Source organism: Archocentrus centrarchus, chromosome 14 (assembly GCF_007364275.1).
Source record: "Archocentrus centrarchus isolate MPI-CPG fArcCen1 chromosome 14, fArcCen1, whole genome shotgun sequence".
Classification (NCBI taxonomy): domain Eukaryota; kingdom Metazoa; phylum Chordata; class Actinopteri; order Cichliformes; family Cichlidae; genus Archocentrus; species Archocentrus centrarchus.
In genome coordinates, this window is record NC_044359.1 from 18,540,909 (window position 1) to 18,566,855 (window position 25,947).

The 25,947-nt window shown below is 40.6% G+C and overlaps 1 protein-coding gene across 5 annotated transcripts in view; it reads right to left on the reverse strand.

Moving 5' to 3' along the window:
- larp1 (La ribonucleoprotein 1, translational regulator) overlaps positions 1-23,775 on the reverse strand; it is a 48,812-nt gene extending 25,037 nt beyond the window's left edge. For all 5 annotated transcript variants that reach the window (XM_030746193.1, XM_030746192.1, XM_030746190.1 and 2 more), the window contains exons 1-2: positions 23,116-23,775; positions 1,735-1,799 (exon numbers count right to left, since the gene is read on the reverse strand). In XM_030746193.1, coding sequence (XP_030602053.1) covers positions 1,735-1,799; positions 23,116-23,524 — 474 coding nt within the window. In that variant the 5' untranslated portion in view covers positions 23,525-23,775. The remainder of the gene's footprint in view (positions 1-1,734; positions 1,800-23,115) is intronic.
- Positions 23,776-25,947: the final 2,172 nt, after the last annotated feature.

Consider the following 25,947-nt stretch of genomic DNA (forward strand, 5'->3'; position numbering starts at 1 on the left):
CGTGTTCTCCCACGTTTGTGCGCTTTGGCTTCCGTGTCCAGACGAGGACCCGCCCACACTCATACGTAAAGGAGCAGTTCACAGAAACGCGGTGGGAACGCGGGTCCGTTCTTAAGCGTTTCAACACGAGCACTGGCACATGAACCAGCTCCTCGGCGGTGGGAAAGTAGCAAGAGATGTCTCTGTGGCATAGGTTCAAGAAAGTGCTGGAAACATTTAATCCATATTGAAATGATATCACCACAGTTGCTGCACATGCATGATGTGAATCTCCTGTTCCACCACATCCCAAAGGTGCTCTATCAGATTGAGATCTGGTGACTGCGGAGGCCATTTGAGTACAATAAACTCACAGTCATGTTCCAGTTTGTGATGATTTGAGCTTTGTGACATGGTGCGTTACGATGCTGGAAGCAGGCATCAGAAGATGGGTACACTGTGGTCATGAAGAAATGGACATGGTCACCAACAATACTCAGGTAGGCTGTGGTGTTTTAACAATGCTCAGTTGGTACCCAGGGGAACAAAGTGTGCGAAGAAGATATGCTCCACACATTATGCCACCACCATCAGTCAAAACCATTGATACAAGGCAGGATGGATCCATATCTTCATGTTTACACCAAATTGTGAACATACCATTGGAATGCTGCAGCACAAATCAAGACTCAGACCAGGAAATGTTTTTCCAATCCTCTGTGACTTGTAACCTCATTTTCCTGTCCTTAGCTGACAGGAATGGTGCCCAGTGTGTCCTTGTGCTGCTGTAGCCCATCTGCTTTAAGGTTCAATGTGTTGGTTGTGAAGAGTGGTTATCTGAGTTATCATTGCCTTCCTATCAGCTCTAAGTAGTCTGGCCACTCTCCTCTGAGATCAACAAGGTATTTGTAAACAGAACTGCCACTCACTGGACATTTTCTGTTTTTCAGACCAAAACCCTCTGTGCAGCAAAACCTCAAGAGATGGCAGCTTCTGACATACTCAGACCAGCCCATCCAGCACCAGCAACCACACCATGTTCAAAGCCAATCACCTTTCCCACCTTTCTTCCCCATTCTGATGCTCAGTTTGAACTTCAGCAGGTCATCTTGACCTACATGCCTAAAATGCACGTAGTTGCCGACATGTGATTGGCTGTTATTGATCTGTGCACTAAAGAGCAGTTCAACAGGTATACCTAATGAAGTGGCTGGCGAGTGCATGTCCTTAAAGTATGCCACCCTTAAATATTTAGCTAACAAAAAGGCTTTTTGACATCAACGCAAAAACCAGCTCACCTAAATTTTAATAACACTATAAATATTTGTTTTTGATCTGCCTTAAAAAAAAAAAAAGAAAAGAAAAAAGAAAATGTAAAAAATCCCACAAGCTATGTGTAGGAACCATTTCTTGGTTGGGAAACTTTAGTAATATGAAGTGTAAACAATGACAGACAAAAATAAGCCTTGTTCCAAACACGTTACCATAGCCAAATATTCTGGAAGTGGACCTAATTGCCCTTTTGACAAAATCCCATGATTGCAATCAGCATTTCTGCCCCCCCCCCCCTCCCCCCCTCCGTATTCACCACCCTGCACAAAAGCTGCAAGCCTGATAGTTACATTTTTCACTTGCTGGTTTTTAAAGTCACAAGGGAGCCATATTAATACTGTTGGACCTCGTTAACATTATACAATCACAAAACAGACTGCTACTAAACATTCAATCTAAGGACAAAAACATGGAAAATATTACCTTGCCGCCACGTCTGGCTTTGGGTGGATTGCCTGCTCTCACCACCTTGGCAGGTCCAGTAGACTCTGTGGGAACACAAAGATGGCTGATATTACAACTTGGTCTGCATACATGAAAACAGAGTCTCTGTCTTCACACAATTATATGGATGTGTTTAAAAAAAAAAATTATTGTGGAGAAGGAAAAATAAAAACCATATGACAAACTTGTTTTATTCCTCCCACAGGTACTCGCTTGTCTTAGTTACACTTACATTCTCATTACTTGCCTTATCTACCAGAAGCAGGCAGGCTCTCAGTAAATAATCTGGCTTTATGTGTCTTATTTCCCTTTGGTTAATAAACTGCTGTGGTGTCTGTTTTCAGATAAACTAAACTACAAACACCAACATCATTTTTCTTTTCTGACAGTGTTGTAGGTAGCTACACTCACTGCAACAGACCGAAACACCACAACCACTGGATTAAGGAACCAGAAAGTGGAGGAAACAATTCAAATGGATCAAAAAGTCATTAAAGAATTGTATTTTGAGGATAAACGTACAAGAGGCTCATCAAAATTCACAAGAGCCGAAGAATATGTCCTTATGTTATTATTTCTAATAATATTAATTTTTAAGTGTAAAAACAGCAAATTTTCAACAATTCATTTAAAATCAGGACAAGACAGTAAGCAGTTAGCAAGTTTAGTACCATATTTTCCGGAGTATAAGTCGCACTTTTTTTCATAGTTTGGCTGGGGGTGCGACCTATACTCTGGAGCGACGTATATGTGACATTTATAACACATGAACCAAAATACTCCAGCCACTTGACATCTCCGTGAACTGCAGCTTTAAGGCAGTCTTGCGTAACCTGTGGGCGCAGTGGATGATGGATGGAGAGCACAGCTTAACGGCAACTGGGAGAATGCACCACCCAACTTTCCTGGAAGTCATTGGATGGATCAAGAAAACATGGGCTTCAGTGACAACCAAACCATCCTGTTGGGATTCAGAAAGGCTGGAATAATTGGAACTGCAGCTGACGACGAGTCTGACTAACGCGACACAGAAGAGGAAGCGGCGCTTCGTCTACGGAGTGTACGGAATTGTTTAGAAGTGACACCGAGGATGAAGAATTCAATAGATTGATGGTTTGGTTAACTTGTTAGTATGTTCTTTATGCTATGGTTATCTGAATAACAATGTTACGTTAACATACCGAACACGTGTTCGTTGTGCGTCATGTAGCTGAATGTGTTACGTTAGCATAACGTAGATGTAACCGTGTTCGTCCTGTTCTGTAATCCATTATTATTTTAAATTGCTGTTCAAGATGGAATTTCTGCTCTGGGTCTCGGATTCTATCTCGACATCTTCCTCAGATCCATATGTTAAAAGCTAAAATCAAACACTGATATCATGATGACAGCAAAGTCTAAATTATTCCTAAAAATAAATATAACACTTGGTGATCCCAATATAACCCAACTAGATCAACAGCAACACACACCCCCATTATTAACATGAATACAAATGACTACATGCAGAAATTAAGTAACATCGAAGCAGGCAATTAGTAAACAGTTATTGCAAAAACAATCATCCATAAAATACACAAGAACAAAAGACAACAGATATAACCTTGTTGCCTTGTAACCATCTGAAGAACACCTGCACATTACTTCAGGTTTTACAGTCTAGTATAGATTTAGAGCCCCCCCCCTCCTCAAATAAAATAAAATAAAAATAAAGAAACCTACTCCAGTCATACCTGCTCACAATATTCACGCTTTTGTCACTTGGCTCATGTCCTAAAAATCAAAGATGTTTCCTCGTTTCCATCTCTGTCACCAGCAACAGTGATACAAGGGAGTCAATGCAGCTCATAGGGAGCAGTTTACACCAAAGAGTAAATCTCAGTAAGCTCCTTAAGGACACTCACGTCGCGGAACATCACCAGAACGAAAGAGAGAGGGGAATAAAATCCTCTGATGGGCTACATCACTAAAAACAAAGAGTAGCAGCATGCCAGAGGTTCAGTAGAGATCTATGCATGTATGTGTTAATGAGAGCAAGATATTTAGGATCTGAGGGTAGTTCAGCCAAACAGGAATTTCTTGGACTGGGAAACCTACTGCAGTTTCAATTTTCAAGGCATAAACCATCTGAATAACGCTGCCACATAACATCAGTCGTTCATATCTTGCCTTTTCACTCTTCCCTAAACAGAAATGTAAAAAATAAATTAAAAAAAAAAAAAAAACCTGCCTCCAACTCAGGAAAAAAAAAAAAAAAAAAAAAAAAAAAAAAAGCATAAAATCCTGCCATGTAGGAAGGTCAAACCAGATAATACCTACGAATGATATCAGTAAACTGTATTAAATTGGCATGTACTTTAGAGCACCCAGGCAGATAGTATTTCTTAGGCATCATTAAGGTGCCGTTTACACGAAGCCGTTTTCACTGGAAACGGTGTCGTTTTGATGCGTTTCAGCCTTTCGTTTACACGATGGCGTTTCAGAAACGATCCGCGTTTACACGAGGACATGTGAAACGATGAAAACGATGTAGTTCCCATGCCAGGCCACAAGTTGGCGTTGGTTTTCTCTTTGCAGTTTGTTTACGCAAGACGCGCATGCGTGGAGTGACACAGTAGGTAGTGCGGCAAATTGTTCATTACTTACAAAACGGCCAATGTGAGAGGTTTTGTGTGGACCGATGATGAGGTTGGATCGCTGCTGCACACAACGCTGAATTACAAAACGGTAAAAACACAGGAAAAGCATAAGAAGCACTCGTGAATCCGCGAGTACTGTTTATCAGTTTGCGCGTGCGCGAAAAACTGGCCGTCGCAACCATAGTGCGCATGTGCGAGTCGAGCGTTTTCAAATCACCCCGGTTTCAAGTGTTTACACGAAAACGCAAGCCGGTGCGTTTCTGAAACGCTCCACTCTGGACCCCGTTTCTGAAACACATCGTTTTCACTCTGTTGTCGTGTAAACAGAAGGCCGAAACGCATCAAAACGACACCGTTGTCGTGTAAACGCAAGGCCGAAACGCATCAAAACGACACCGTTTCAAAATGAAAACGGTCTCGTGTAAACGGCACCTAATTCATTCCATTGTCACAGAGTTTTCTCCTAATTCTTAATTGCCCTCCAGTAATGACAAAGCTGCTGGTGTCTAAAGATCAACTTTGCAGCTATTGCTTAAATGTGTTTAACACCAGTGATATCAGGAAACAATGACATTATTTAAACCTTAACTAGTGCAACACATTTAACTGCTGTAATAAAGCAGCTGAAGACTCTGATGCTGATGGGATTTATTATACTGCTAGTCTCCAACTCTCTCTCTCAAGTCAAGGTAATCCACCATAGTGTTTTGCTGAAACAGACCGCCTACTGACAAATAAGGAGCACAGCCAAGAAGTCCAGTACCAACTGACACTGATGTTCTGGTGATATATTTCTAGCTTAAAGGGCTTGTTAAAATCATCCTAATTGGTGCTTACACATGCAGCAGACAGGCAGATACCCATACCAATCCCATTCTTAAAATCACAGACCACTTCACAGGTTAGAGTACTTAATTTCCATGTGTTAGAAACAGACAACGCCATTATGAATAACAAAGGTTGGGCTGGGTGAGAAACCTACAGCTGCTGGGCAGCAACTGACCAGGAACCTACATTTCTTCCCCGGATGGGAATTTACCAGCAGCAAAGAGTTTCAACAATTGGAAAAGAAATCCAAGTCAGTAGAACTGAAAGCTACAACAAATATTAAAAGAAATTCATGTCACATAGCACAAGAAGCTAATTCAGAGGTATGCTGAGATTAAACAGCCCGTTCTATACTTTAAAGAATCCTGACTTAACTTTAAATGGACACAAATTTACAGCCTTTTATTATTCAGCTCCCTTAAGAAGTGCAGTAAAAATGTGCAAAAAGCCAATCAGAGAGCATGACTGTACAGAGGAAGAAAAATAAATTATACGTAGTAAATGCAGACAAAAACTTGGACCAAACAAACAACAACCAAAAAAAAAAAAAACAACCAAAAAAAACAAGATGTCCCTAAATGTCACAGAGAGACCAGATGCAGAATTTATTCTTCTTTGGACTTTCCGATCACGTTCTCTCCTCTGAATGTTTGCTGCCGTGTATTTTCTTTTTCCCTGGCTGGCTACACTGTCATAAGCAGATTCTGAGACATTTGAAGTACAAATGAGGACAAAGAAAACACTGAAAGCCACAGCAAATACCGTGCCATCTAAAAATGTGAAATTTAAAAAGAAAAAAAATATATATTTTAGCAGTGATTACATTTATATGTACAGTCATAAGTTTAGCCACACTTTTTGCCACTGTTCTGGGTCCAAAATGTATATATAAAAATGCAATGTCTACATTACCCATGATGCAAGTTGACCACTAACAGTTTGGTTAGCGATTCAGGTGCAATATGCTGGAAGTAGCCAATTCAGACCTAAAGAGGTTTGCCTCAAGCAGACAAGAAAAGCGAGCAGCAGGGGTTTTCTTTTCTTTTTAGCGTCATTCTTTGGCCCAGACTGGAGCCACAACAATCCTTACACACAGGCTTAATAATTAGTAGAGTTAACCTTTAAATCAGTCGTTCATAGCAAACAGTGCACCGCAAGCTGAAACTTGCACCTTACGTCTATTCAGTGTCTTATAATATTCTAGGACTTCATTTACATGATTTCTGGACTTCAAACAACTTAACTGTTTGTTAAGTTTCTTGGAAGAATCAAAAGACAGGACGTAACATCTGACAACAATCATGCAACATCAGCCAACAAAAGGGCAAGGGTGTGGCATCTTTCAGAATCACTAATACATTTGTGCAATGCCTATTTAGATTAAACAGCATGAGGACCATTTAAAACCACCACATTTTCTTCTTCCATTTCAACATTGACTAAGCAGGAGAAAACGCAGAGCAACTTGACTGAGTAACTCTTAGTAAGAAACGATGCACAGGCTGACAGGGTTTCTTGATCATAGTGCAGAGCTCAGGTCTACAGATCCCAGGCTGCTACTCTATTCAACATCTAAATGTTTGCTTTGTGAAACTGGCAGTTTATTTTGTTAGCCTGGCAACATTTTACTCCTAAATAAAAGCTTCTTATAACACAGTGACGTTTCTGCTGTTAAACCCAACAACTCACGCTTAGCAGGCATGAAGTTGCTTCATCAGTCTGCTGCTTACACTAATCATGGCTGATAACATCACATGAACCTGCCATTCTGATAAAACTCACTAATAACAGGTGGAGACAAGAGGATTTCTCCAAATACCAGAGCAGGTTAGTTCAGAATCAGATTCCTATTTTAAACTGAAACTTGTGAACTAGTTTGTTGGGTTTTTACCAGCAGTGTCTCCCCCCCCCCAGTATTAGCTGGCCTTGACCCCCAGACACGACCACGGTTTTTATTTCTCATGGCACGTAAGATTCCAAACACCAGCCATTCATTTTACCAGGAAGGTCAGGAAAATTATGAAAATTCAAGAGAAAAATTATGTGAAGTAAGAAAATCCTTTAAAACTGGTCATTTGTTGCCTTGCTTGTGTGCTATTCCCCTTAACTTCAAAAACCATTTGTATGGTCATAACAGAATTTAAAGCTGCAAAACTACCCAGAAAAAAATCCGTGATTTTCACTAAAACGTCTACAATTACTAGGTTTATTTCTTTGTGTCATGCTCAACTTTGGTTCACCTTGACCCAAATGTGTGCATCATTGTTCCTGACCTTCATGGAAAACTAGAAACATAAAGCCAAAAAAAATGGACAAGGCCTTTACCACCGAGGAGGACTGAACACATCCTTCCAGAAGAACACCTCAGATATCTCTTAGCTTCCACTTTATCTCCAGCCACATTTGGGTCAGGTTAATACGTAACTGAAACTCACCTTTTCCTCTCAGCAGATGGATGTTGAAACCTTGGCCAGCGTTAACAACTCTGTGCTAAATTAGTAACAGGAATCAGCATTAATTCCTCAAGTATTTAGCCTGCTCTTATCTGCTTGTTTGCTAAATGTCTGAACAATAGTAGTTTCAAAAGTTTCTCACTGCTACTCAGGGAGTACGAATGCTCATTTTACAGGCAAAGAGTTTGATTATCAGAGCTTTGAAAGCAAGGAGTTCCACTAGCACTGGCTTTCTTAGTATCAGTATGTACTGTGTTCCTTGCTGTGTCTAAATCACAGGAATTGGGACAACAGAGGAAACACTCAACTTTCACTGACTCTTTCTGCCTCGTCATTGTGACAGAGCACTGACAGTCCAACAATCAGAACAGGAGCTGATGAGAAGGAAATACTGCAGATTTTCCCCACAATCACATCTTATTCACTTATTATTTATTTTATTTTAGTTACTTGGGCTATTTTTTTCTAAATCAGCAATGATAATGAATGGCATGGTTTCAGGGATGCCAGGGCTGCTTTTCTGTCTGATGGTCAGTCAGTCCGGTACTTCAGTCCAGAATGAACTTTGGTGATCCTCTGACAAAAGAGACAGAGAGGCACTCAAGAATCCCAAACAGAAACCTATAGGCGAGTCCCATAACTGCAAAGATGGCGGTCGTCTTGCCACCTCCCCAATGGCCAAACTAAGACAGACATTAGCCAGTCATGCTGCTGCACATTAACAATGACAAGATTTGCAACTGTTTCAACTGTGAGGTGGCAGACATGACAACTCATTGTATTTAAAAACTTTACTTCCTGGGCAGACACCAACTTTTGAAGTGTTTTTAAAATCAGCTTTGACCTCAAATCATGCAGTTGGTAGGTCACTCAAATGCAAGTAATAGTTCTCTGTGAAAAGGGTTACATCGTCCCTCTTTTTGCTATGCGCAGTATTGCTTCTGTGGTTCATTCGATTTCCTGAGAAATCATCTGCTTTCCTGAAAAATCACATGTTCAGTGGTATAAAGATTATTAAAGATAGATTTGCATAAGCATTAGGTCAGTGAGTGAAGCACAGAAGCAGTAAGCAAGGAAAGGAGTGTGATTTTTTTGTAGGCACTGACATTCTTTGAATAGATGGACATACAGTATTTATGTATACATTACAGGGACTCATCTTTAACAGTGTATGGCATCAGGTGCAGGTATCACTGCCATATAAAGCAAGACAGCTGCCGTCAGCCTTCAGGGAGCTGCCTGATTTAAGCATCATTTCAGACTAAGTTAACAGTTCATCTGTGTATTTTATTCTAACTTCTTTATCTTTACATTGTACATTTACATGTACGTTTTTCACTGTGTAAAACAAACAGCTTTGGATGGAGTGGCTACAAAGTTCACGCTGACACTTGTTGATCAGGTGGTTGGATGAAGGGCTCCTCCAGCTGTTTCCCAGTAAATAATGGTGGTTACAGGAACAAGCACTGCTGTTTTGGACATTAGAAAAACGTTTCCTTTCACTCCACCTGAGCTTCACCTCTTTGCGCTTGCCGTGCGTGTAGACAGACTCCACGTTAAACTGACATCAACATCTTCTGTCTTTTTGTTGAAAAACAGAGCTGCATGCGTTTAATGTTGTAATACTTTGTATTCCCACAGGTCCTCCTAAATAAGTTTCTATTGGAGGTCTACTTTTAGTCACTAATCAGGGATTAAAGCATAAAGAAATCTTTTGACGGAGCCCCTCAGTAATGAACGGGTGACCGAGGGTGTCCCGTCTGTACCAAATGATTGTTAGTGCTAATGGCCACACCCGCTATCAAAGCTGTTGTATTTCCAAATGCCGCGATGGAGAACTTTAATGCTGCTAACATGGGTGAAACGCATAGTAACACCTGAATGTATTAAACGAAGGAAAAAAATGTGTCAAGGATTTTTTTTTTTAAAATACTTAATGATGCCACCAGTTCAGATAACAAGTTGTAAATAAACTTCTATAAGCAAATACAAGATACATAAAGAATTGCCTCTGTGGTTACCAAAGACAAACAGCACTTCCAATTTAGGCTAAAATGTACCTACAGTTAAATCAGAAGAGCAATGGCTCTACACTTAAAAAACACTTCAATATTATTTACAATTCCAGTCTTTGGTAAGTTCATACAACTAAAGGGGATACAGGTTCTTTAAAAAGACTTCAGGCCACTTCTGGGAATCCAACACAGACCAACAGCAATGAACCAGACTAGCTCCTGAAACTGTATCCGACTAGTAATTACATTTTATAGTCCACCAGCCACTGCAACAAGTGGACAATCAACTGTTGTTTAATAGTAAAGAGCAAGTTGTTGACTTCAAAAACCACCTCATGATCATCTGAGCTGCATGCTACAAAACCTCCTCGAAAGACATGTAAGGCATTACTTACAGGGCTGCTCAGTGTTCAGAGCATGTCACATGATGATGGCAGATGATCGTTTTAAAGGTCAGAGGAGAGCCTCCCTGGTCCAGGATGTTAGCCAAACTATAAGCCACACAGTCAGTGGGTTTATATAAGATGCTCTTTGTGTATTTAAATGCCTTCCAGGGCATTTAAGCAATGCAAGCAATGACTGATTACTGCAGCAAAACTTCATGGTATAGCCATTACCATAACTTCTCTACTTTCTGTACTTATTTAATACTTTAGTCCAAGAGTCCAAACCAATCCAACATTTCAGACATTGACAATTATTTAATGATACTTTTAGAGTTGTATTATTCATTAGTTTAGAAGCCAAAACGGTGAAATTGTATTTAGGGAACTCATTTAAACCACAGCAATCACAAATTTAGTTGCTGCTGCCTAAAAAAAAAAAAAAAGTCCCCTTTTTACTTTACTACAAATGGATCATCAAAGATAACTAAATTATTTTAATATTTTACCAGTTCAGTCTTCAACTGACTGACTGTCACTCTAGACAGGTCGACAGTCTGTCACAGGGCTAACACAGAGAGAGACAATCATTTGCTCTCACAGTCATACTTATAAGGAATTTAGAATCACCAATTAACCTAAGCCCACTAATTGCAAGTCTTTTGACTATGGGAGCAAGCCGGAGTACTGAGAGAGAACCCATGCAGACTCTACACAGAAAGGCCCCTGGCTGGATGTCCACCTCACCACCGTGCTGCTCAGATTAGTGAGGGGTTGCAAATAATTTATAAATGCAAACAGATTGAAAAGACATTGCAATTGATGTGAGTCAGTCTGCGCTCATCTGCGACGATTCTCTTTGCAATAGGAGACTCAACTCAGATGGTTGCCGACTAGTTGTATTCTATATAAAGGCAAGGTTGCTGAGCACCTATCATTTTGCAGTTAAATTGCCTTTCTGCAGTAACTACATCATTAGTAGCTAATTTACAAGTAGTTAACGTTACTTTCTGTGTATACAAACTGTTAGAGATTTGCAATAGAAGACAAAAGATTTGCAATTTTTGCCGATTTATCAGAAACAGATTGCACACAATTGCCAACCTGACCCCATTCAATCTCAAAATGATAGACCAATAGCAGACTCCATTTTGTTGTCATGGACAGACCAATGTAGCTGATAATTCTGCAGCATTTGCAACTTCAGGAAGATCAATTACATTAGACCACATGATAATTTATCCCAATGAACAATGAGCAATGTGAACAAAACAGGTCAGAATTTTAAAATAGCCATTAATTTCTAAATGTTGCACATAAATAAAAAAATGTTTAAATCAACAGCAGCAATAATGCCCCATAACCAAAACATCCAAAATGAGAAGGAAGAATCACTGACCTCATTTTATGCATCAGTTAAAAAAAAAAAAAAAAAAAAAAAAAAAAAAAAACACTCACATAAACAAGAACAACTTCATGTGTCTTAAATTAAATCCGACAAATTAAATGCACCCATAAAATGAAACTGAACTTGGCTTGACTTTAACATGACATATCCACATTTTGTTAATATTGTACACGAGACTAAACTATGTGTAGCTTTAGGTGGGTATCAGATGATCAAAACGCACTTTTTTTGATCATCTGATTAAATTTCAGAGCACAGTCTATGGCACTTTTTTTCCTTTTGTCAATTCACTTGATCACTTTTTGCCATTAAATCAAACAACTGCAAACCCCTTTGTTGACTCATGACATTTTAACTTTCTTTCTACTTGTCCAATGTTTTGTCCAACTCCATAGATCAACTGATTATAGATATCCAATCAGGTTGTTTTTTTTTATTAAGTTAATTTTGGACCAATAATCCAATTCCTAGAGTTTACGTCACTAAACAAGCTACAGATATACAGCACAATGCTAAACACGAAGCTTATCATATGCTGGAAAATAACACAGAAATTAGACAAATAGCAAGAAACAGATTCATCAAAAAGCTCAGTAAAAACTGGAGTATCTTTAACTGAAATGAAAAGAGTGAAACAAAGAAATTCAGATTTAAGCAGCATGTTTATTTTATGCATTTTATGCAAAGATATCCAAAATCTTCAAGGACAGGACTGCTGCATGTGCTAGTTAGCTAAAGCCAGTTCTCATGGATGCATTTTTTATCTTGCATGTTACAGATGATGCAAAAACAATTACTTGAAAGGTGAGACTTCAGAGTCAGGTAACACCAGGTGCTTTCAGACTACAGGAACTTAAGAGTTCTAGGAAATAAACTCTTAAAACATTCAGTGAACTCTTAAAAAGACAGCACTTTTTAACGGCGTCTACACTGCAGGAACCGAGAAAGTCAATTCGACTGTTTACAGTCTTTTTTAGGTCCTACTCTGGTGCAGATATTTTCTCAGCTTATGTCCAGACCTAAATGTACAATTAATGGGCCAACAAAAGTCTAAACATTAGACATGTAAACAGCTCTTAAGGAAGCTTTATAGTCAACAATGGAAATACATAATTTTGACTTAGAGTAAAATATAAAAATCCTTGTTGGCAATTTCCCTCAACTTGGTACTCAGTATCCTCCACAATGAGGAAACGCAGGGAGAAGAGGCTGAAACACGACTACAAGAAAGTAAAGGATTATGGTAACAGCTGACTGGATATTACATCACTAGATAATTTATTAGTGATTTGACTGCAGCATGTAGTTCTCCTTGGCTCTTCCAAGTATTTCCCCGCAGGTAGTGCCCTAGACTGTTTGCTCTGACAGCAGCTCACGAGTTTATCACAAAAAAGTACTTACAACTGCAGACCGGCCCATTAAGAATACAGAAATATTCCCTAAAGTTGTATAATGCTCGCACTCTTCATTTAACTGTAATTTGCTCGTGTGCTAAATGTAAATTTCTTCAAAACAATTTAAAGAGGGATGCTTTAATTCTTTGGGACTATTATAAGATTGCTTTGTAACAAGCAGCATTTGTAGACACAACAAAATGTCATGTTATTTACATACGAATGTGAGCTCTAGCAGGGGTTTTTTTTTTGGGGGGGGGCATTCATTGCTTAGCTGCTTCACCCTGACCAGTTTGCTCCTGTCTGAAGACATTAGTATGTAGTGACTCTTTTCTCAAGGGCTCATTCAGCTTCTCATTTCTTTCTGTTCTCTTATTTCACCCACTCCTTTTACTCTTCTTCTGTTTGTTCCCCACAGCGCTCACATAAGGTTGTTGCAGCCTGCTGTGCATGCCAGATTGCCAGAGGCTACTATTAACATTAGCCACTACCAACCCCCACCAGTTCACATCAACCAAAGTCTCTCCAGTAGCACTGGAGGCTTCACATCTGTTCATTTCGAATGCTTCACTGGTACATACACATTTAAATTAATTTTACAGTGGAGCGCTCCAACTTGGGAAAACACAGCTTTGTATATTGCTGAAAAGCATTCCCTCTACATGTCATTCTTCTTTCTGCTCGACATCTTTGATTTCACAGTCTCCAAGACTGCCCCCACCAAAAACACACACACACACACACACACACACACACACACACACACACACACACACACACACACACACACCTCATGGGAGTTTGTGTTTGGTCTCCACCTGAATCTTACAGTATGCACCAGCTTCAGTACCTGCTCTAAAATCCCACAGGGTATTGCCGATGAATCCTATAAATAAAACTTTGTGCCACGTCGGCTCTGCAGTCTTAGACAAACACAGTAACAGTGTTGGGAAACTGGCCCAGTCTTCTGCCAAATGCTGCGTTTTTTTTTGGTTGTCTAAATCACATAGGTTTTTCTCTACTCCCACATGTATTGTATGATCATTCTGAGGTTGTCTATTTGAAAGATTTGCTTATATGAGGCAAGATTTGGATTCTAGAATTTCCCACATGACTGTCACATTCTTGACATATGAAAGAAAATGTCTTCAGAAACCAGAGAGAAAGCCATCATAAATATATTGATTTGAATTTAAAAATTTACAGGCATTGTTTAAATGTTTCAGACATACCACATTTCCCAAAAAGGCACTGAGGACTGCAAATGCCCATCACTGCCCAGATGAAGTAGTAATAACCTTAAACAAAAAAAAAATCACCAAATACTGGTCACAGTCAACATTTCAAGTAATGAGTCTTAAACTTTCTTTAGAGTTTAATCTACTGACCACTCCAGTTTGTCAGAGCACAGTAACCAGTGAGGAGGGACGCCTATGTGCCTACAGGAACCAAATATGGAGGAAACCTGTACAATGACTGCGCGCACGCACATACACACACTAAAGATGCTCTCTGGAGTCACATGATATGTGGGGTGATGACATCACAAACTCAGGTAGAGTAATCAGCACAGGCACACACATCAAGTGAAGTTCATGTCAGTGACCTGGGCTCTAACTTCACCTTAAATGTGAAAATGGATGGGAATTAAAGACTGGTTCTGGTTGAGAACAAGCACAAAATAGTCCAGTCCACTAGAATATTGAATAAGTCAAACTCACAGCAGTGGAGATTTCTCCCACCTGAGTCACAGGCAGGTAGGATTGTTGTGACATGTGATGATGTTTGTGATGGACAATGGTTGGAATGAAGGAGAGACAACAGAAGAAAACATTACTGAAAGCTGTCCAACAATGTTTAACCTGTAAAGCTGAGAGACTTGGGGAAAAGTCTCCTGAAGTGTGATGATCAGCTGTGACTGAGTGATGAACAAACACCATCAGAATTCAGCTCTATCAGTTATGCTCAAAAAGCACTACTCTGTGCAGCATTTTTCTGACCTTGAAAAAAAAAAAAAAAAAAAAGCCATCGACTTCACTAACTGCATAAAAAGCTGTGGCTACTTTATGCATGTCTGACAATGCAACTCAATCTGCTGTGTACACCACTGAGACACCCCTTATTTCTTTACATTTATCTTCCAAGGACCCAGACATTTTTTAAAGTGGTCTTGAGCAATAGTTCTCCAGGCTTTCTGAACGTCTTTAAAAGATTTTTGACACTGGCTGCTTTTTTCGCTCCTTGGTCCAGTCCTTGTACCTTACCATTTTCAGATGAATGTTTTGGTTGCCAAGCCACTAAACACTCACCTATGAATCACCCAAGCATGAAAGGTAACCTGACACAATCACCAATATTGTGGCTACACAAAAAACTTAGCAAAGAACCAATTTTCAACTGTAACTTTTTACTAGCAGCCTGTCACAAAAACATCTAATTTGTTTCCAGTTCTCTAGAAAAATGACAAAGGTAACATAGTTAGACACACACTTTATTTCAAAGGTGACAAATAAGTGTTTAAAAAACAAAAAAAACAAAAAACAAAAGGCTGACGGACTAAGTCACATTTCAGCATACCACCAACTGGACATATCCTCATTGCAAACGGTCCACACCCGAACCCCCTCAGAGGGATGTGCCACTATCGCAAGGTCCAGACACAAGCCGGAGACAGATAAAAGTAACTCGAGCTGGATGACTAAAGACAAGAGATCCAGTGTGTATGCGACAAGTGGGTGTATGCATGTGTGTGTGTGTGTGTGTGTGTGTGTGTGCTGGGAGAGGTGGAGTAGAGTGAGTACAATAGACACTAGCTGCTACCTAGCTTGACATTTCTACCCTCAGACTCTGACTTCTGATATCTGGCAACTTTGAAAAGTAAAAATGAAGTAAATAAACATATGAGATTGCTTATTTTTAGATACATTTTCATGGTTATTCTGCATTATACATGGCTACAACCCCATGTTATTTCCATTATCAACTGTTGGGTTTTGATTGCTTGGTAAGACAGAAAAATGTAAAACCATGTGTATTACAGGTTTTTCAGAGTCCAAGAGGACACGTCAAAATGTCTGTTTTGTCCAACCAGAATTTTAAATAGAACAAATATTCAATATAAAATGATAAAATAACTCAACTTAGAGACAATGTTACTATATAAACGTTTCTGGCAGTTAACTCATTATTTTATTACTATGGATAACAATGAAGTCTTTAGGAAAAAAATAAGACTCACCAGCAGTAGAGCATTAAGCTCTTTCTGTGGGTCCAACAGAAGCTCACAGACGCTATCAAATTTCAAACCCCTGACACAGCCTCATTTACACAAGCTGACTAGTCAGCTGAGTTCACATCAGCACATTAAGCAACCATTGAGAAGCTGAAGTATGGTGGCAGTCTGTCCTGCAACTGTAGTCCCATTTTACCCATTCAACAGTTAACACTCGTTCACGAATGGCGACCTTCACCGGTTCCCGACACCTCGTAAAACCCAGGAACAAACAGCTCCGTGGTGTCTAACGACAGAAGGAGAGGGGGGGCCGCGTCTTCACTAGTGGCAACAAAGAAGATGTGATCCACTGGCTGGGACAAATGCAGGAGACAACTGAGTTGTCCATGCTAATTTTAAAACAGCAAGCCCCTCCGCTGTGCTGAGCAGCTTTGAACAGTCACACACCAGCCTTTCAAATTTACAACTGAGAGCTGAGAAGAAACCCAGAGCAGAGCTTTTCACGCTAAAGAAACTAAAAACATGATAAGTTGTAAGTGCATACACTTAATCAATTTTTGTACTTAGAGACCTAAAGTAGTGGCATTTCAAATTAAATGAGCTCAAGTCATGTGATATAACATATAAAGAGAAGATTTTCACTGATCAGACTCAAAGTTTCAGAGTCGTCTGCATTTCAAGCGTTTCTGTACATGTTATAGGAATGCTAATGCATCGAGCTCAAACTGCATTTACATTTATTCTGCAGAGCTGCCAGTTGTTTCTGACACCCCTGACCAACACAGGGTCACACCTCAGCTATAAGAGACTGTGTCAGCCTCATTCATCACAATAGCAAAAAGAAAATGGACTTTAAAAATCAGGAATGGGCTTCACTCTGACAACTTGAGCTGAAAAATGTATTTAAAAAAAAAAAAAAAAAAAAAAAACACACACCTCAAAAATCTCTATACATAATGGCACCGAATCCGAAAAGTGTGCCTGTGTCTACCAGTTACCAGTGTCAGCTGCAAACCACAACTGCTCAGGCCATGCTTTTGAATGCTCCAATTTGCAAAAACACAAGAATGTTTGAGTAATTAAGGACAGTTCTCCAAACTATGAATAGCTAGTGTGTTCATATAGCATGACTTCTGCTTACACGAGCAACATAACACACACTGCAGCAGATGCAGAACACCCCCAGTCCTGCATGAAGTAAAGGTCATATGCACTCATTTATCAAGGATTAAAAAAAGTCATACAAACATCCATGTAGCAGAAGCCCGAGTCCTAAACAAGCATGTGACCAGATGCCCAACTAAATTTGGACTTAGTGGCACATTCAGGGGCCTGTGAGCACATCTCCTGATTTACTGGTAAATAATCTGTCAATGACCATGCTTAGAGATGCGCACAAATTACTTGCACATGTGCACTATGGTTGCGGCTCCTATATCCACACCGGCAACTTGGAGCCTGACAATAGGAACTGCAGTGTTTTCAGCATTTCGCGTCTCTGTATAAACAGAAACATCTCCATGTAAACGCGTCACTTTTCAGAAACGACAACAGCAAAACGACATCATTACCACTGGAAAAGTTTTCGTGTAAACCGGGCCTGAGATGTTGTCTGTTGAAGTGTAGCCACAAGTGTTAACAATGAACATATCAATGCAAATCTCAATTCAAGCAAACTTTACTGTATACCAGAGTCCATGCAAAATAAATAATAAAGAAATTAATCTAATATCCAGTACAGCTTTGACCTCAGGTTGGGTCTCAGAAGTTCAACCTCCAAGTCAGAACTTTCAACTTGAACGTTCCCTCAAGTAGGATCTCCAACACCGCCTTGCTTGCCCCAACTTCCCAATCCAAGATGGCGCCAGTGCGCGTAAATAAATAGTAAAAACTGTAAAATCTGTCATCTGTAGTACTACTGTTGTGTATTTGTGACTCGCCAAATAAACCATGCACAGGCTGTGGACGCGCTCAGCAGCAAAAGCAAAAAACAGGCACTGCGATGGATGGATGGATGGATGGATGGATGGATGTACCTTGCAAAGGACCAAAACAAATCCTGTTTTCCATTACTACTGAAACGTGTTTGACTGGAACCAGGTAAACAGAATGCAGAAGTACACCCACACAAAACTCTAAAGTGAAGGAAAACACTAGCCCATGCTTTCTAAATAAAAAAAAAAAAAAAAAAAAAAAAAAGTGTGACATCAATCTTAGGGAGGTGCACAACTAGTCAACAAGACATTTAAACTGCACTCACTAGACAGCACCAATGAATTATTAATGTAATTATTGTTATTAATGTAAAACCCAGGTTACTGTCGTTTCAACACCACTACCCAGGGCTGAAACCAGCGTAATGGAGAGTGCTGCCATTACAACCCAGAAGATAAGCAGAAGATGGATGAAAGATTAAAATCATGGCAAATTACTGCAGTGAAACCTCTACAGAAAACACAGTCCTGGTAACACAAACTAAAGTTGTTTAATCTCATTAGTATCAGAAGCGACACACGAGAGTTGCCTCTCTAAATTTTCTGGATGTAGAGCGGTTCATCTGTCAACGGGTGGATAGTGATCAACTCTCTGTATGAAGCTGTTTGAAACTATCTGGATTTTGCCATCACCAAGCCTGCTTTGAGAATTAGCTGAAAAACAACATATCCAGGGAAGACAAAAAATAAGCAGTGACTCAGCTTAAAGCAAGGAAAGAAAAGTAAAGGTCAGACCAGCTTCAGCTACAGTTAGATATCACCCAGTAATAGTGAAGGCAGATTGGATTGTTGAAATTTACTTAGCTAAACTGTCAAAAAGCAGCACAGAAACTAGAACTAAAGGAGCTAATGGGGCTAGCAGGCCGAACAACAGCAGGCCACAAAATTATCACATCCCTCCTTCTCAATTTCACATGCTGTTCAGTTTTGCATTTACATAATTAATAATCATTTCTAGGATAAAGTTACGCCTAACCCTTAGTTCAAATGTTCTTGTTAAAGCTAAATTTCCCACAGACAGTCTACCTGTGGTGGACTATACATATGCATGCGTGCGCATGTCGCAAGTAGAGCTTTCACCACTGACAGGTTTCTCCATCTAAAATATTTTATTTGCCAACTAGTTTGTGACAAAAATCAAATATAATTAGCTGTCTCTCAAGTGAGTTTCTCATCCCACAGATAAACTGCAACTCCACCCTGTCTTAGACTGCGATCCTTGTTAAGCCACAGAGAGTTTATCGCAGTGGCTCAACCAGTTCGCCATACACTGCAGGCTCTGGTTAGAGTGGCCCACAGGCTCACAGAGGATCTCTAGAAAAGACAGCCTACCACTGAAGTCCAAGGTGGCAGAGTCAATTGCATCTTGGTCATCAATCCAGGGAGAAAAAACAGGTTGGCAGGGACTTAAGTTTCAAAATAAGAGCAAGCAGCTTGCCCAGCAGTAAAAATCAACTGCGGATGGTGGTAGTCTATCATATGGATAACAGATGCTAAAATGACCTGCCACATACCTGGCGGGATATCCGAGTAAGAGCTGTGTGTGGGAAACACTTAAATAGCCCCACCCTGTTCCCCATTCAAAAAGTGATGGAGATCAAGATCCAGTGTGACCACACCTTAAAAGTACTCCATAGGAGATTTGGCCTGCAGTAAATCTTGAGTGCAGTTACATCATGTGGCCAAAGATAACATACAAACTTCTGCAGCTCTTAAAAAAACGTGCCAAAAAAACACTGAAGAGGAATTCCACCAAGCAAATACGGATCCAAATAACTTCCAATTTAAATATATTCAAAAAGTCATCTTTGAAAATGATTAAAGAAAAATTAAATCCTTTCAACACATTTGTTATGTTTTAAAGAAGCCCAACAAAGTGTTTTGGTAAACACCTGATATAAACAGAATTTTTGGTTTCATGATAGCTCCACAGTCCACCTTTAAGCCTGTGGTCAGTACTCCATCTACACCAGCCTGGGGGAAACTGGTGTGGTGTGCTTGAGTGCCGGTGGTGGTTTTTGGAGTAAACACGAAGCCGCACTCCCTGAAGACCAGCCCCACTCATGTTTGCAACAAATATCAACAGCCAAATGAGGGCGAGACTTACTCTGAAGCTAACAAACAAAACCAGAATTTTATGAAACATGATCCATCAGCTCTGGATGGAAATGTTACACATGCAAGATGTTTAAAGTCCAGAGAGACAATGCTGTCTCACATTTTCTCTAGGACAGCACATTCAAAGGCTGAAAAGAATGCCCTCTCTGAACTCTGTATAACGAGAGGGACCAGCTCTGTCCACGTCCTGAGTAAAACAATTTTATCTCTCGTGCCTGAGTCAGCTGACGAGCTGTCTTCCATAGAATACATGGGGGATAGTTATGATAATGATGTTTTAACTGGGTTTATATCTGGATACTTAAGAAGATTTATGCCATGCTACTTTCCACAAGTGGGCTTATTGCTGTTTATTATGTAGAAACTGCAGTAAGTAAACTCCAGGTAAACTGAAAGTTCAGCTAAAATATTAGTTCAGCTAAATCCAGTCACTTGTTCAAATTCACTTTTCTCTTGCCACAAATTAAAGTCACACTTTGGAAATTTCTCCCAATGTGACCTGTGGACAAACATTTCCAGCCTTGCAGCTTTATCCACAAAAGGAGTCCAGGATCTTGTTCAAAGACACACAAAGTACGTGCGACTGATTGTGACAATGGTAGAATAGTTTCTAGACTGGTATCTTACACATCTTAAACATATGTGTTATGAAAACCATTTTAAAGAAGCAGATACCTGCATGCTGCCATATTTTATGCTAAGCTTTCTGCAAATTTGTTTTTGTATACATTCCTTATGTGTTCTCATTCTTGTTGGCTTTTAACTGAGACCTGACTGCAAAATTTAGTTTCACTTCATGCAAATGCAGGTGTTGGAATGACAAAGACCTTTGAATCCCTGAAAATTCTTCATGATAATCACATTTCAATCAGTGGCCAAGTTTACCTTTTTTAAAAAAAAAAAAAAAATCAGGGCAAGGTTCACCTCTGTCCCTACAAATTGTCAACTTTTAATGAACAAATAAGTGATGAGGCCAAAAACCTGTGACTAGAACTTCCAATTTGTATTGGTAGTGGATTTGTATTATGAGTAAACAGTAAACAAGAAAACAAAAGGTTTGGAGCCACTACCTCAAAGAGCCTACCAACAAACCAGTTTCCAGCAACATAAAAGGGTAGGGGGTAGCCATTCTGCCTGGCAAGCTCCACCACTGGCTCTTCATGTGCTGATGTGACAGATTTAGGAGGAAAAAGCAATCCAATCCACCCCCAGTACAGGGTGAAGTCTACATGAGTTACACATGCTTCAGCTCTTGTGCAAACAAAGAGTTGGACCTGACTGTGTGGCTGCAAATCAGCCGGCGTCCAAGAAAATAACACATGGCTCAGAGACATGAAAACCACGTTGCTTTAACAGGACAGGGAGCTGTCTCCTACATGTGCATCACCAATAATCACTCCACCTAATAATTACCGACAATCAGTGCTTAGTCTCAGATAACTTAGAGTGAATTTTAAAGACAAAAACATAATTTATAGTAATCTGCTTTCTGAATCATTGAGAGATAAGACAGAACCCATGATGAAATTTGCCTGCTAGCTTCCATGCTAACGCCAGCTAGCAGGGCGGAGGAACAGAGCAGGAGTCGGATTTTGCTCTGACAACAGATACACGACATGACAACCGGCTTCTTCACCACAAAAACCTCCCAGACTGCCTGACGCAGGACCACCGCATGCAATGTACGCCCTTTATTGCAGCGAAGGCGGTTGTGTAGACAGCTAGCTAGCTAGCAGCACCCATGCCTTTCTCTCGGGGAACACGTGGAGTGAACACGTGATGTCTCACAACAAACATGCTCCTTTTTAGAGCTTAAACCAGCAAATGTTTCACGTTTGACAAGCGTTTCAGCGACGAGAAGTGATCTTTAAACGACTGTGGCACTGACGTGTTTTACACGGGCTAAATGGGAACGTGTATTAGCCACCTGGGAGCTAGGCTAACATCTGAATGAGAAGGGCTTGGCTAGGACTAGGCCAAAAAAAAAAAAAAAAAAAAAAAAAAAAGGGAGTCTGTGTGCTATTGTTAGCCGGCTTAGCTGCTACACAACCAGGCAGGCTCGTCCCCCTAATGCTAATTGATGCGATGCAAGTCATGGGCGGATATACCGATCGTGTCTGGTGCTGTGGTTGTCTCAAAACCGGCCCCAAAAGCAAACATGTAAACGGTAGTAAATACTGGTTTAAATATTTGGCAAGCATGGGGAGTTTGTGTCAGCAGAGATCGGGCTATGTGCAAGGGTGGGTGTCAGCAGGAGAAGAAGGGGGGAGAACATGAAGACAGGAGAGCTTCTTTGGCTGTCTTCTCCTCCTAACTTTAAAGTTTAAAGTCTCTGCAGCGAGCATGCACGATGACATTGCTAAAATTAACTCCTCCGCTTAAAAAGCCAGAAACACACACACACACACACACACACACACCAAGTGGGATCAAAACTCCCTTAACTAAAAATGCATGCAGTTCGCCTGTTCTGATGACACCAGAGAGCAACTTTGCGATCCACAGCACAAAGTACCCGTTAACGTCCCCACCGTCGAGCAAATGGCTATTTGAGGAACTGGATCCCTAAAATACAACTTTTAAATTTCACAAGAGCTGCAGGCACTTTGGAGCACCTTGACTTTTTTTAAGGGTGTGATCACTTGTGCAATCAGCCACCCATGTTCCCCCAAGAATAGCCTTCATTATGAGTTGGAGGAGGGGACTTTAACTCCAAATATAACCGGCCTGTAGAGACCACAGTTAGAGCTTGTTCATCAATTCTGTTTTTTTTTTTCTTTTGATTCAATATATTTGACCCCCGTGCGACCACACCTGTACGGACAGACACTAAACACCACCATACACAGACATAACACTGACAGCCAGTAAATCAACATGTAGGGAAGGTACAGACCGTGGTGTGCTTGTCCATTCACGCTGACCACGGTCACAGCATTCATTTTCCTCGTCCACGGGTTCACCTTGGGCGGGGGAGCTTCAGTAAACTCCTTTCTGCTGCCGACGCCTTTACCTCCCTCCTCATTTTGCTTGTCTTCACTGTCACAATCGCTTTTGCTCTCGTCTGTCGCCCGTTTGGAGATCTGTTCCTCCGTGCCGTTGGTCCCTCCTTGTCCGGGGTTGCTACTGCTGCTGCCGACGCCGCCGCTGCTGCTGCTCCCCTGGTCGGCGACACCCGTCTGCCGCTTGGCCCCGTCACCCCGGCCGCTCGCCTCCTCCTTCGGCTCACCGCGGATCACTTTACCGTGCTCCTTCGCTTGAGCAAGCGGGTTGCCGGGTAGGAGAGCCTCCACCTGAGTGGCCATTTCCCACCACCGTCTTTCTTCCCCCCTCAGGATTACCAGTCCTCCCCCCGGCCCGAATTCGCCTTAAATTTCAGGGAAACGTAAAGTTTTTCCGCAGAGTCCGCCGCTCCTGTGTCGCTCCTAGACCAAAAGAGCTTCAGTCTACAACGCGGAACAGTCAGCGCCGAGTTGGAGCATATAAAAAATTAAGAAACGTCTCCGAAGGCCTCTCAGGATTACAACCTTATCTCCACCACTAGCAGCAACATGGATGATCCCCACCACGCGATAGACGGGTCCGCGCACGTACGGTGTGGAAGGGGAGGAGGCACGTAAACGCAGGGAGCGCGCTTTTGGTCGACGTGCTGCTTTCAAGCGCTTCCTCGTCTCAAAACCTCTTAATTTCCAATTTGGGAAGTCGTAAAGTGGCTCTTTGTCGGGTGCATTCAAGCGCTTTCAGTAACAAAATGTATCACTGAGTCACTGTTTGTTTTGGATAAACGTAGCTGTTGAATCTAGTTTCATTTGGCGTTAAAACTAGAATTTTAGGACTCAATATCACACAGGAGACATACAATAATAAAATGGTTAAATAATATTATTGCATACTTTATGTAATTTGTTCTTCAGGAATAGAACTAGAAAAACATTTAACTGTAAAAGACAGAATTGAAATGTTTTATTGATAGGCATATATATTTGATTTAATCCAGAACGTTTTTTTTTCGTAGCTCAAAATTTGCCCTTAGAGTGTGACTATGCACTTAAGCACAGCATGCATTAAGTTAAGATAAAGAAATGACCGGCTGTAGATCAGTTTTATCGCAGCTATTGTAACAGGGATTGATTGGATCAGAGCTTTCTTTCTCTTTAAAAAAAGGACCAATCAAATGCTCCAGTAAGCTTACACATCATGATTTATCACCCTCAATCATACGTTCTATCAAAAAAAGCTAGTTACACATTTGTTATGTTTGTTGTTTAATACACACATTTATTCAGGCTTTATTTAACTCAGCAAAGGAACAGAATAAGAAATGAACATGTTTGAGCTGGCTCAAGTAACACTATAAAAGCCAAGATAAATGCAAAATAAGAGACCTTAAAATAGCACCAACAGAAGCTAACAGTGTGAAAGTTTTTCAAATGTGTATTCAGCACAGTTTATTTTTATCGAGTTTATGCAATTTTGTTAGTTAGGGACTTTCAAAACAATGTGCACAACCCAACAAGCGTGTCTTTAGACTGTGGGAGGAAACCCAAGCACCTAGCGCAGGGGTGGGCAATTTTCCCAAAGGGCCACATGAGAAACTGGGACTGTTGTGGAGGTCCGCACCAATAAGCTTATAAACAGATGAAATTAACTGAGTTCAGCTTATTGGTTATTGGGAAAATTAACTGCCCACCCCGATCCTGCTGGAAACCAGGGAGATAATAATAATAATAATAATAATAATTATTATTATTATTATTATTAATGTTATTATTATTATACATCATTACTTATACTGACTCACAGGGCACACTATTTGTTCTCATCCTGCCGTCTATTTCCAGGTCAGATTTTTCCGATAGACGTAAACGCAGCGCGGATCTTCTGATGACGTCGGGGTTTGCTCTTTGGACGTGTCACCAGCTCATCACCTTTAGCTCATTGAGAATCTGTCCGAAATACAAGCTTTTCATTGTAACTAACAGCTGTAAATACGTGTTTGTGGATACCACGTGGCATTTGCACTGTTTTTTGTTATTTAGTCGATTTTTCTGTAATAAAAAAAAGAAAAAAGAAAAGAGGGTGGGCATGCGAACCCCCCTATACACACGTGTGCATACCGGAGCTGCACGTGTGTGCTCGCTCCTGATTTCCAAAAATTGCTCTTCATCTGAAAGTTTTCTACTTTTGCCGCAGAACACTGATAGATTAACCTCGTGTCTCTGACGAGTCTGCGTCTGTTGTGCGTGTGTTTGTGTTGTGTCTATAGTGACATTAGCGTGGCTCAGCATTATAGGTCCCTTTTTAGCTTGTCGGTTGATTATATAATGCGCTACTTGATACTCAGCGTGTGTAAAAACGAGAGTATGGGAAAGAGTGAACGTGCTTGCGTGTTTAGAGAAAGAAAGTGATGACTTGAGTTTAACGCAGAGGGAAAAGTGGCTTCGCGTGAGTCAGCTGTACCTCTGCAGTCACCATTGCTCACCGTTATAGGCAGAAGAAGTCATGCATAAAGGCTAAAACTATGTTTACTTCAGTAATGCACCGATGCATGCTGCAATATTAAATTTGATCTTCGGCTGGAGAGGCACTGCGATAAAAGAATGTATGGCATCTTTAAAGTATGGTATGGTGTCTTATGGCTTAGCATTCTTCAAGCAAACTAGGACGTAAAAACTGGTATCTGATCATGCCTTCAGAGAAAGTGCTATTGCATGTTCAGGGTGGCATC